We start from the raw sequence: 13,022 nt of genomic DNA, 5'->3' as shown, positions 1-13,022 counted from the left end.
ACAGTATGAGCTTGTATTCAACTGGGGGACCAATATTAATACTCTGGTGTGCCGTCGTCTTCTGTGCTTTCCGAGATTCTTTCATCCACATCCACTCAGCTCCGGCCACCTCCTTTCCTCTCCTCTTCGACTCTACAACCTTGGCTTCCATTCTCGCCTTTTGACGCTTCTCCACAATGCGGTTTTCTCTCGTGGGCCTTCTGGCTTCGGTCACTCTGATCCGGGCTGGCCTCCACGATGGCCTCACCTTCGAATACAGCCTTGATCTTGCACAGGCTAGCAACGTTAATTGGATGGCCAACATTCCCAATGAAGCCCTAGTGTCATCTCTCTCCATTCCTGGTACCCACAACACAATGACATCGGTCATTCCAGACTTATTGTTTCAATGTCAGAATACCGACATAGAACAACAACTCAAGGCTGGCATCAGGTACTTCGATCTCACTCTCGGTATCAGTGATCGTGTGTTGTACGCCTACCATGCCGGGTTCAACACCCATCTCACCCTGGCAGATACCATGGGCATTGCAGCCCGCTTCCTTGATCAAAACCCCAGCGAAGCTCTTATTGTTCGTGTCCAGAAGGAGTCCTTGAAATTTGGCAGCAAAAAAGATTTTGAGAGCGCTATGATTCAGTTTTGGAAAACTCCAGGCGTTTTTGGCCGTCCTGACAAATCCTATGTCTATACCGCCCCGGGAGGCATTGTGTCGTCGGCCCCCACTCTGGGTGCCCTCCGGGGCAAGATCCTAATTGTGGAAGATTTCCATACTTCAACTCCCGGCGCTCTAGGTCTTCCGTGGAAGTCTACTGCCTTTTCTATTCCTGATACTAAGATTGCGATTGGAAGGCATTGGTTGAACTTGAAGTGGCTTGGTATGAAGGTGAATCTTGAACTGGCCAACAAAGAGATGAGGAACAAGCTTCACATTACCCACACAACCGTGAGTATTGGCGCTGAACCTGTCACCAGTGCTAGTGGTGACGGATGGGAGAACAAGGGTATGAACGATCGTCTCGGAAAATATCTGATGGATGGCAACGTTGCTCGCACCGGCATCGTTGTCATGGACTTCCCGGGCAAGAAGCTTGTAAACCTAATCATCAGTCGCAACATTTTCAGACGCCCTTGATTTGGTCTAGTGATTTACCTACTACAGAGCTCTGGCCAAGGCACACTCCACGATCAGGATATAACCCATGATACATCACAGACTATAATATAACTTCACGAAATGCAACAGACCATTTACAATCATTAGGAACTGATGTGCTTTTGTTACCAAGAGGACCGCAAACAAGACGCAGGGTTTTGGCCTCTTGTAATGTGAGATTACTTTTTTTGAAGGTTCTGGGGACCGTAGTCCTATTATCCCGAGGGCGACCACGCTGCTAGGGCCAGGTTTGAGGAAAAGATTTCGAGCCAGCTAAAACTACAGACATAGGCCGAGTATCGCAGGTGGAAGAGTTGTAATGACGTTGTTTTTGTTCGTTCATTAAATCCAGGAGTTGGGACTGTTAGGCAAACTAGCAGCAATGTCTTCGTGTGGTGCCTGGTCGTCAGGTTGTGCATGTGCTAACACGGCTTACTGACCACATACGCTATGTCCAGACGAGTCATCAGGGTCGGGACGTAAGTGTCTAAGTAACCAACTCCCGGCATCCGAGTAAACCCCTTTGCGCATAGCCTACCCTTAAGTCTGGACATTGTTTGGTCCGGGTTGTGCTTGACATCAAATACCCACTTAGGCTTGATAATCTTCTTGTCGGTCGGCCTGGGTACGGCTATGAACGTCTTATTCGCCTATAGACTGGCTAATTCCTCTACGATGGACTCAAGCCAGAGTTGTCCCCACTGCGGGTCAGCAGCCGCCTGGCGATACGTCTCCGGGGGTTGAACCTCAGCTGAGTAGTCCCGGTTACCCGGCCTTCCTGGTTGGTTACTTCAACAGTCGAGTCAGTGAAAGTATCAGTGTTCCCTGCTTTGCAGAACTGGCCGACTGACAATAGGTTCTCAGTCGCCTTGGGTGTATGGTGCACCTTTTTTTCACAATGGTAGGGGCAGCAGTAGTTTCGGCATCACCAAATGAGTTATCTTGATTTGACTTGACTATATTTATCGTCTACCGAAATCACTAAGATCACGCGACACCGGATTAGTTACCGGACGGAGATTTAGGGTCCTCCACTCGACACGCCGCATAGTTTCTGTGTGTGTTCGAGATGGCGCACCGAACCATGGCTGAGACCTGATACAGTCCCCGAGTGCCACAGCAAGACAAAGGAAAAAGAAAAGACGAAGGTGGACTGTCTGAACCTTCAAAGGGACAGTCCTGAGTTGCGAAGGTGGATCCACGAGTTGATGTCGGAGGTCGGGCCTACTACACCGACGAACACGGAGGACGTTTTATTTTGACAACAGCGGGAGCCCAGTCCGCAGGAATCATCTAAACCTGGCAGAGTAAGCCCAGCGATTGAGATGCCGCCTATCTGTCCGAGAAAAATAAGCGCCAGAAGCCAGGGTCCTAAACATGTGACAATAGTTGGGCTGAAAACAGCTGGAAGGTCACTTTGTCAACGTGTTTTCTGCGAGGAAGATCTGTAAATCTTGTCAAAGTCGCCATGGCTTCGAGGCAGAGGTTATTTTTGAGGTTCTACAAGAAGACAGAGCCCGCGTCTAAGCTGGACTCCAAGGCCGAGCTGAATATTACTCAAAATGGAAATGTAAAAACCATGGGACCCCGGACGGGCCTGACAACCTTGGCGCGGCAGGAGTTTATGCGCTTAGGGTTACTTGCGAGATATCGGGATCAGGGCCATGGACAACCGTCTCATGAATAGACGACAGGGAAAAAAAGAGCCATCTTTTTCAGTTCTGCCATAAATAGCATATGTCCCATTTTCAATGATGGCCATGATATTCTGGTAAAGATACAGCAAAGGCGAGCTTAGAAGCCGGACTGTCGACTGTGTATTAAAAGACTATCACCCTCTCCTAAGTTTGTAGCTCTTCTCATCATCCACTCCACCAGCGACCTTGTCTTTCTTTCTACTACACTCTACACTTTTTTTCTCTGATATTCGTTTCCTTCGTAGTTTCTCCAATCTCTTCAATATGCGCTTCTATTTCCTTGCGACTCTGGCTTCAGCCACTGTGGTCCAGGCCGGTGAGTACTACGGCGTTTCCTCACTATACAGCTTCGATCTCCACGCGGCCAATAACATTGACTGGATGGCCAGTATCCCCGACAACATTCCGATGTCATCTCTGTCTATTCCGGGAACCCACAACTCTGTCAACTATGCTACTGGCCAGCGGCAACTCCAGTGCCAGAACAACGACTTGGAAGAACAATTCAAGGCTGGCATCAGATATCTTGATATCAGTGCTCGCGCAGACCCCTTCTGGGAGCTTCTTAAAGTTTACGGCACTGGGGGTCGCCTTGACTACAGTGTCGCCAACATTTTCATCAGTGCCGCTGATTTTGTTGAACAGCACCCCGGCGAAACTATCATTATGCATGTCAATAACGACAGGATGCGATCTAGCGACGATGCGACCTTTGAGAAATGCATGACCAAGTACTTTAAGAGCAGCAACATGATGAGTGATAAGGTTAAGGACCGACTCTACACTCCCGACCACAACAATGTTTTCTCGATTCCCACCATGGGCGAGATTCGTGGCAAGATAGTAATTTTGGAGGACTTTGCCACCAAGACTCCCGGACGCTTTGGCATCCCCTGGAAGTCTTCTGAGGTTATTGTGACAGATGTAAAGCTTCCCATCACCCACATCAACATGCTTTACACGTGGAACAAAGTCAAGTCGGCCCTCAAGGACACAAGGAAAGACAAGACCAAGAAGCTGCACATCACCCATATGAATGCGGCCCCTGGGTCTATCGCTGCTCATGCTGCTGGTGGCACAACGACCATGGGGAAGGGTTTGAACGACCGCCTCGGCGAGCGCCTGAAAGCTGGCAAAGTCGGCCGCACTGGTGTTGTGGTCATGGACTTCCCTGGAAGGTTTCTGGTGGAGCAGATCATCGGACTCAACAAGCTGGGGTAATAGGCCTCATTTATCCTTCTAATGTGTTAGGTTTGGGTTTTAAACTTTGAACTGGTTAGATTTTGGCGTTTTGCGTTCTTATTATGATAGTTAGTCCTGGTTCATAGAGACAATATGTTCTTGTTGAATGAAAAACAAGTAGCGGTAGTTGTTGACTCTATTGTTCAATGCCTTCTTTGCTCCGAGATGTCAATATTTAATAGTAAGGTTTACTGCTGTGCTTTGATGGAAGTATATTCCAGACGACAAAAATTCAAAGAGATAGAAGAATGCAGTCATTCAATTATTAGAGAAGAATAGAACGATCATCGGTGAGTTGTATGTCTAAATCTATCAAAACAAACACCATCGTCTTCCAAACCTCAGTGTGAGTGAGGTGATCGATCAGCCCTTAGGGTCTAGAGAACGGAAGTTTCCAAGTAGATCAAGGGAGTTCAATCTAGCACCGGCTCAGACATGAAGTGAAGATAGTAATAGCTCAGTCGTTCCGAGCTAGATGATCTAAAGACAACTTCGATATAGTATGGAGTCATACCCTAGTCTGGGTGGCCCTAGGGTTGACGGAGAGGTTCTTTCGCCATGTTACACAGCATCTAGTGGTTGGTGAACTGAATCACTATAGCGACTCCCATTTGCTGATATCTTCTCATGATCATGTCAAACTCTTAACTCATCTGTTTTTGTCTGTTCAAGATTCCGAGGTTGCAATATCAAAAAGGGCGTCGAAGGCGATTGCTGGAAAGGTGGCCAGAAAAACTTTGCTATTCGCTTGGTCGATTCTACAGTCCCAACACTAGGATTTCCTGGGCAAATAGAAAGAATGCTACGACAACTTGGCCGCTTGTGGCACTCCATCCATGTCTGTAGTTTCAGCTTATTAGTCTTTGTAGAAGTTAATGAAAGTATATATTATAAGCAAATAAACTGAAGCTAGCAAAATCGCGATGAGGAGAAAAACTTCCAAGTCCACATCTTCTAAGTACCTGCTTGTACCCTTTATATAGGTACGAGCTAGGTTCAGTTAGACCCACTCCATGAGTCACATTGAGGGGAGGGGTTCACCAATCATTTGGCCTATGTTGGTTATGTGTCCGAGACCACGTGACCGGGTAACCCTGAGCGCCTCGCAACAGTCTTCTGTTAGTATTTACATTGTTTCAATGATGACCATGTTTGTGCACATTCCTGTCTTTCTTTCACTCTGTTGCATGTTTTCCTCAAACTTGGCCCTAGCAGCGTGGTCGCCCTCGGAATAATAGGATTACGGTCCCCAGAACCTTCAAAAAAGAAATCTGACATTACAAGAGGCCAAAACCCTACGTCTTATTTGCGGTTCTCTCGGTAACAAAAGCACATTAGTTCCTGGTAGTCTTTAATGATCTGCTATATTTTGTGAAGTTACGTCATAATCCATCGGTTCTCATGGGATACACCGGCATAATGGAATGTTCCTCGCCTAGAGCTGCAGTAGTAGGCGAATCACTAGACTAAATCAAGAGCGCACAAAGTTGTTGCGACTGATGATTTGGTTCACAAGATTCTTGCCCGGGAAGTCCATGACGACGATGCCAGTACGAGCAACGTTGCCATCCTTCAGATATTTTCCGAGGCGATAGTTCAGACCCTTGTCCTCCTTTCCGTCACCACCAGCAGTTTTGGCAGGGCTAGCACCAACACTCACGATCGTGTGGGTGATGTGAAGTTTGTTCTTCTGCGCTCTGTTAGCCAATTCAAGATTGAGCGCCATACCAACCCACTTCAAGTTCAACCAATGCCTTCCAAACGCAATCTTAGTATCAGGAATAGAAAAGGCAGTAGACTTCCAGGGAAGGCCCAGAGCGCCGGGAGTTGAAGTATGGAAATCTTCCACAATCAGGATCTTGCCCCGGAGGGCACCCAGCGTGGGGGCCGACGACACAATGCCTCCCGGGGCGGTATAGACATAGGATTTGTCAGGACGGCCAAAAACGCCTGGAGTTTTCCAAAACGCCATCATGGCGCGCTGAAAATCTTCTTTATTACCAGATCTCAAGGACTCCTTCTGAAGACGAATGATAAGGGCTTCTTTGGTGTGAACATCAAGGAAGTTGGCTGCAATTCTCATAGTGTCTGCCAGTGTGATCAAAGTATTGAAGCCCGCATGGTAGTTGTACAATATGCCATCACTGATACGGATAGTGAGATCCAAGTATCTGATACCACCCTTCAGTTGATCTGCGAGAGGGGTATTCTGGCATTGGAACGGTGACCGAGAAGTGTCAAAAGTCATTGTGTTGTGGGTGCCAGGAATTGAAACAGACGACAATGGGGTGTCATTAGGAATATTGGCCATCCAATTAGAGTTGTTGGTCTCATGAAGATCAAAGCTGTATTCGGAGGTGACGCCATCGTGGAAGCCAGCCCGGATCAGAGTGACCGAAGCCAGAAGGCCCACGAGAGAAAACCGCATTGTGGAGAAGCGTCAAAAGGCGAGAATGGAAGCCAAGGTTGTAGAGTCGAAGAGGAGAGGAAAGGAGGTGGCCGGAGCTGAGTGGATGTGGATGAAAGAATCTCGGAAAGCACAGAAGACGACGGCACACCAGAGTATTAATATTGGTCCCCCAGTTGAATACAAGCTCATACTGTTGGTGCTCAGTGCATAGATAGAACCGGGCTGTTCTCTCATTTTTTCTCTTTCCAGGCCCAGAAGAAGCTTGTCTGTCGACCAGATGGATCAAAGTCTTGTGAAGTGTTTATGCAAATAACTGTAAAATTGCGGGACGGGTGAGAGTGCATAAGTCAGTGTCAAAAGAAAATTCCAGGATCTGTCGAATGGTCCCAAAGTGTTTAGCTATTAACCCATAACTATAAACATGCATGATCTCGACTCCACATGTCATGCCAACTATTTCGGGTGTTGTTCTGGCAAGGTTTTCAAATCCTCCGACCAAAAAAGTGTACGTCAACGCGCTTGGAGGAGCCTGAGCGCGCCTGTTTCTCGCTTTGGGATTACACCCGGTTTTTGCACGTGTGCATATGTACATACATGGACATGGATAATTAGCTAGTTACATTAATTTAGGAAACTCAAGTTGAGCAAAAGCAGTGCCGGGCCCGTGCCCGTGCCCTACTACAGATTGAAGCCTCCAACAGCGTGGGACACAGCGTCCAGCGCTCATGCGCGTGTTGTATCCAGGCATTTACAAGAAAGAAGCTGCTTCGTGTTCACCCGTATTCACTCTTTCTCGAGGGCTATCTGTCGTGGTCTAGGGTACAATATCCAAAATGGTGGCCACCCATGAGCCTCACCTGTCGCCTTCTGACACAATGCCCTGTAGAGCCTCTTCGGCAGAAACATGTGAAAGACAATGCAGTCAAATATCCAGCTGTCAGTGCCACCCGAAAAGACATGTTATTGATGTAAAGACCAATGCACAGAAGCTCCAGGGTTTGAACTAAGGGCGTAGTAAGGAGTCGGTCACTCTTGAGACTTGCAACAACCCTAGCTTACTTGTGTACCACAGTGAGCCACAGGAGCCTTGCCGCACTATTTGTATGAACACATCAATCTACTGACGGGACTGTGGATTTCATTATGGAAATATTTGAATGTCAAGGTTGGTATCTTGATTTGTGTAACCAAGGTGCATATAGGACGAAGAAGTGACTCTGGGCAAATATACAATCGGTACTTTGGATTGGCATTTGATCTTTTTTGTTCCAGAAGAAATCTACTTGGACATAGTGTCAAGTTCGTCTTCGGCGCTGCCTTCGGGACGCAGCAGGTCGTTGCGCTGGATGATTTTCTCGACAAGCTTCTTGCCGGGAAACCCCATGACAACCACTCCCATACGAACATCCTTCTTATCCTCCATATACATAGCAAGGCGGCCATTGATACCGGCCTTATTCTTTTTTTTTCCACCGGCGGCCCTGGCAGGACCCATTCCGGTGCTCACGCCCGTGTACGTGATGTGTAGCTTCTTTGTCTTCGTGTCGCTCGCGGCCTTGAGCGCCAACTCAATGTTGAGCCACTTAGCGACTATTCCCAAGCCTCCCGGCACAAACTTCCACTCTGATACAGATAGACAGGATTTGCACGCCCAGGGGATGCCAAAAGCCCCACGAGTCTTGGTGGTGAAGTCCTGCAGAATGAGCACTTTGCCACGAAGCTCTCCCAGACTAGGTGCTAAGAATTTACTGGATTTGTCAAAACTGTGGACGCGGTCCTTGGCTCTCTGGCCAAGGCCACTATCGGATTTCAAGTATTGAGTCATAGCTTGTTCAAAACTTTTGTCATTGCCCGATCGCATATTTTCTCTGGTAATGCGCATAAGAATAACCTCGCTGGGGTGACTGTCGAGAAAATCAAAGACAGTGGCAAAGACCTGGCTCATATCGTGGCGCGTACCAATTATTCCATGGTATACTTCAAGCTTGTCGTCCTTCCGACGCGCAGAGACGTCAATGTATCTGATGCCAGCCTTGAGCTGCTGGTCCAGTTCGGTATTTTGACATTCAAGGTATGAGTTGTCTAAGATAGCAGTCATGGAATTATCGGTTCCAGGGATCGACAGCGCTGACATGGGTACTTCGTCAGGGATTGCAGCCATCCAATCGGTATTAGAGGCATCAGCAAGATCGAAACTAAATGGGTTGCATACTTTTTTGTGAGTACCGGCGCGGCCCAGAGTAGCCAAAGCCAGACTTGCAAGCCGGAAGAAGCGCATATTCGAGAAGTCTTGAGGGGCGAGGACGGAGACAGGGACAATGACGTAGACAGCAGGACTCGGGCGATGGAAGAAAAGGTCACTGAAGCCGATCGTGGAAGGATGATGGAAATCTAGTTCTTCAAAAGCAAGCAGCACTCCGTCACATAAATACACCATCAATGGGATGGCCCCCAGGCTCTCTTCAGCTATTTTGCCGCCATTTCGTCTTTCTCTTCTTCTGCTGAGAAGGCGGCTCAGCTGCATGGGCTTCGGTCTTACTTACTTAACTCCGACGACATGAACACCAGTGAAAATAAGGTTTTCGGATCGGTAGCGCGGCGCCGCGATTCTTGCGTCTGTACTTTGAGCAGTGCTACAGCTTGCCAAGGGAAAAGCTTCTAACTACCCATTATGGAAACAAGTCTGTAAATGCAACCTAACAATCACGTCCATCCGGTCAAAGGGCACAAGCTTTCTATGCAAGCAAGCGATAAAAATGCTAGCAGACCCCGGCATCTGGAGCTTACTGTCTTCTCGGGCAAATAGCCGGTGTAACAACAACCCCGGGCTCGCTCTGCTTGGTCAAGCTTCTTCCGTCTTTTAACGCATAGTTGTGTAAACTGGCCAAGTATCACGAATAGGGCGCTTAGCTTTAGCCATGGCTCTTGCTATAAACACAAAAGCAGAATCCTAACGCCCCTGGAGAACTACAGACATTGATTCCGCCCGTGTAGTCAGCTGACGATTGACTATGCTCATTGTAGTATGCCTGTGTATTTAGCTCCGGATTTAAGAACCCCGCGGCTCAGGCGACAACACTCAGACCCGTGGAGTTGGCCTGAGCTTGTAGATATAGTTGATTGTCCTGCAGTGATCTTGAAGACGAAGACGCAATAAATTGACGCTTGAAACCACGGGGGACCCGTCAAACTTCACGCGATGCGTCTGTCACTCCAGAGTCGCACAGCTATTATTGAGGGTGTTGATATTCTCTATTAGCCCATCTGCATTCACAGGAATCTTGGCATACGCATATGACAGGGACTATTTGAGTCGACTTGACTTGACTTGATTGGACATGGCTAAGCCACATCAAAAGCAGTACACGGTTCGCCGTGAGGCGGACACTCGCATGTGTAATTCCTCGATTTGATGTGCTTGTCTCGATTTACATATCTACATTCGAGGGAATCTCGCCATTGGACAAAGGAGTATTTCTAATCCCAATAATTCACAAAGAGGAGCAGTCACCAAAACCCAAACTCTGCATGTAGAAGCCCCATTCACTAATACCAAGTGCGATGGCAGAGGATCCCCTCCTCCTGCCCAGGTCACACAAGATCTCGAGTCCACGCCCTGCGCACGCTGCGCAGGCTTTCAATACACCGTACACCGGTAAGCGAACGGCGCAGCCGAGGCCTTGGCCGCCGACATCTTGACTCCTTGAAGGGGTAGTCGTGTTGGATGGGGCTTGTCCGTTCTCAGGGTCTATGTCTTAGGGTTAAGCACGTGGAGACTGTATAAAAAGTGAACCGAGGCGGACTTGAACCGCCGACCTTTTGTGTCCAATTATTCTTAGAAGACTGTTAGACAAACGTGATAACCAACTACACCATCGGTCCTTGGTGATGTCTACACCAAATGCGTCTATCAACATTTGGTTAGGGTCCGTTAGGGTCCGGCCAGAGCCAGGCAGCCAACCCTGGAAACGCAAGTATGCTTCCGGGCTGCACCAGACAGACACTCCTCTTGGCTTCCATGCTGGACTCTCAAAAGTTACAGAAGATGCTTGGAGTCTGATGCCTTGAGTCCATGCGCACCTGCAACTGCTGATCTCCCGGGCGTTGTTCCGAACATGACATCATCTAACTTCTCTCGTCCGGAATATGCCGTCGTATTGCTGCGAATTTAGATATTGTGTAACATGAGGGAAGAACTTCACAGCCAAACAGACGTTGCCTTGCAAAGTCGGCTCTGACAGTTATTTTCTATACAACGACAACATATGCTCTATATAAACCAGAGTTATCTTTCCGGCTTTGAAATGCCCCCCAAACAAGTCGTTAATGCCTTCTGATCGCTGCCACCGTGGTAGACTTGAAGAAGCCGGAAGTTGTCATCTACGTGGGCATTGATATCAATGTATCTGACGCCAGCCCGCAGCTGTCCCCCCAAACCGCTGTCCTAGCACTGAAGCCGCGGCGCTTTGATGGTATTGATAGGGAATCCTATAATTCTTACATCTCCATCTCAAATAGCGTACAATCTGGCATTGCGGCCCAGCTTAGACGGCGGCTGTATCTTCTTGTTGCAGCACAGAAATAAACACTGCAGAGAAGCCATTGCCACTCTTTCGATACTTTCAGCTCATCTCCGTAGAAAATTGCTTTCCAAGGCATATCTGCCAATTATTTCGAATCCAATTGTTCCATGTTCAGGACCCTGGCATCTGGCGCTCATGATTTTTTCGGATAGATAGCCGGCATCACAATATTGCCGGGCTTACTCTGCCAAGTTGAGATGCATGGTGCGAACTGGGTTTTAACTGGTGTTAAGAATAAACCGTTCCCCGTGTTCTTCAGTATAGCGGGCCCGACCTCCGAGATCAATATCATTCCAGGATGGGAGTCCGGTAAGCAATCATCAGGAATCATGGAAATGAGGCTAGCCCTAGCCAACTCTTGTCAATGTCTACGAAATTCTTCATAGTGCACAAGATGCCGAGTCTTAACCTAGTTAGTAGAAGAGGCCTACTGAAAGGTATTTCAAGCCACTTTCTAGTTCGAAGAAGACTAGAACTATCAGTCCACTAAGTAATATGACGTCGTATGATTTTTGGGATCTGTCAAGACGCTACATGGATCTAGTCACGATGAGAGTAAGCCTACACTTCCATGTTTCGGTACTATCCGCTTGGTCTCTCGCTAAAAACGTGGCATAGCTTGCAGGTGCGGGAATGTTGAAGGGTTGAAGTAGTTGTAACATTCATGAGCAAACGATTTACAAGCATTCTGGAACAAAAAATGAACGAGAATGGATGCTACCTAAGTAGTATACGTGGTTTTGTCTATGATGATCTATCGCTGTTTATGATGGTCTCTGAAGTGTTGTGATATTCTATAATTGCTGAAGAAATACGACAGTATGCCTGTTTTCCATCCGTGCTAAAACCGAATCAAGAGCGCTGAGCGTAGTTGAGTTTGATGATTTGCTCGACAAGCTTCTTGCCCGGGAAATCCATAGCAAGAACTCCAGTGCGGGTGACCTTGCCAGCATTCAAGTATTCAACCAGACGATCGTTGAAGCCCTTATCTTCGATTGTCTTGCCAGTAGCGGCCTTGATAGGAGTGGAACCAAGGTTCACACCGGTCTGAGTGACATAAAGCTTGTTGTTCTTCTCCTTGCTAGCCAACTGGAGGTTCCAATGGATGATATCCCACTTTGCGTTCGACCCAGGGGTTCCAAGCGCAAGCTTTGAGTCGGCTACGACTATGTTAGGGGAATTCCAGGGAAGGCCAATGTAGCCAGGATTCTGACTGGAGAAGTCTTCCAGCAGCAGAATCTTGCTGCGAGGGTCGCCAAGAGTAGGCGCTTCCGTGACCTTGCCATTAGCGGGAGTGTAAAGGTGAGTTTTAGCAACCTGCCCCATGATACCGGAATCTTTCCTCCTTGCTAACCTATGACAAGCTCACTTAGCTACCGCATGGATCAAAATACTACGAAGTTACTGGAAAACAGAAAACAAGCCATTCAACGACTTCCTGTCTGCAGATGCACAAGTCAGTGTCACAATAAGGTTGTCAAGCGTGTAAGGAATGGATCTACAGATTCTTCTGTCCAACTGGGTCGGCTATTCGGGACTACTATCCTTTCCGCCTTGACGAGCTTCGAAGTCTTCCACGCAGAAAAATCGTACATTCTCTATCCCTACATCCGATTAAGCGCGCACAGTTTACAAGTACGCAAACTTTCCTCTTTGAGATTGCAGTATTTCGGGGCGCTTAAATATCACATGGGTAGGGTTGGGTTCGTGTCCCAGTCTCGGTGATGTATGGCATCTAGTGGTAAGATCTCCGAAATTACCACAGAGACAAGCGAGAGCGGCAAGTAAATATGGCGTTAAAAACAGCCCCCAAAAAAAGATATTCGTGGCTATAGGCCGATGCTCGTCAAGCCCGATGTACAACCTCACAGTGATTTGTAGTCGTCCAAAGACTCTTGTAATCACCCAGCAACTATACATGGATCGCTAAATAAAT

The 13,022-nt window shown here is 47.8% G+C and overlaps 5 protein-coding genes across 5 annotated transcripts; 2 read left to right on the top strand and 3 right to left on the bottom strand.

Annotated features, from left to right (window-relative positions):
* Positions 1–176: 176 nt before the first annotated feature.
* On the top strand, positions 177–1,133 carry BROUX77_004344 (uncharacterized protein; the record flags this gene model as incomplete). Its single annotated transcript, XM_073749096.1, has 1 exon — positions 177–1,133. The coding sequence occupies one exon, from the start codon at positions 177–179 to the stop codon at positions 1,131–1,133; it is 957 nt and encodes a 318-aa protein (XP_073604801.1).
* A 1,982-nt stretch (positions 1,134–3,115) lies between these two features.
* On the top strand, positions 3,116–4,072 carry BROUX77_004343 (uncharacterized protein; the record flags this gene model as incomplete). The annotated part of the gene is made up of 1 exon (XM_073749095.1): positions 3,116–4,072. One exon carries the CDS (start codon positions 3,116–3,118, stop codon positions 4,070–4,072), a length of 957 nt encoding a protein of 318 aa, XP_073604800.1.
* Positions 4,073–5,564: 1,492 nt separating this feature from the next.
* Positions 5,565–6,521, bottom strand: BROUX77_004342 (uncharacterized protein; the record flags this gene model as incomplete). Its single annotated transcript, XM_073749094.1, has 1 exon — positions 5,565–6,521. One exon carries the CDS (start codon positions 6,519–6,521, stop codon positions 5,565–5,567), a length of 957 nt encoding a protein of 318 aa, XP_073604799.1.
* Positions 6,522–7,782: 1,261 nt separating this feature from the next.
* BROUX77_004341 (uncharacterized protein) lies at positions 7,783–8,781 on the bottom strand (the record flags this gene model as incomplete). Its single annotated transcript, XM_073749093.1, has 1 exon — positions 7,783–8,781. One exon carries the CDS (start codon positions 8,779–8,781, stop codon positions 7,783–7,785), a length of 999 nt encoding a protein of 332 aa, XP_073604798.1.
* Positions 8,782–11,938: 3,157 nt separating this feature from the next.
* On the bottom strand, positions 11,939–12,412 carry BROUX77_004340 (uncharacterized protein; the record flags this gene model as incomplete). Its single annotated transcript, XM_073749092.1, has 1 exon — positions 11,939–12,412. One exon carries the CDS (start codon positions 12,410–12,412, stop codon positions 11,939–11,941), a length of 474 nt encoding a protein of 157 aa, XP_073604797.1.
* Positions 12,413–13,022: the final 610 nt, after the last annotated feature.

Source organism: Berkeleyomyces rouxiae (genome assembly GCF_048999995.1).
Source record: "Berkeleyomyces rouxiae strain 22BRR77 chromosome Unknown BrBRR77_ptg000004l, whole genome shotgun sequence".
NCBI classification, from domain to species: domain Eukaryota; kingdom Fungi; phylum Ascomycota; class Sordariomycetes; order Microascales; family Ceratocystidaceae; genus Berkeleyomyces; species Berkeleyomyces rouxiae.
Note: the sequence above shows the minus strand (reverse complement) of the source record. Positions and strands in the feature narration are given on the sequence as shown.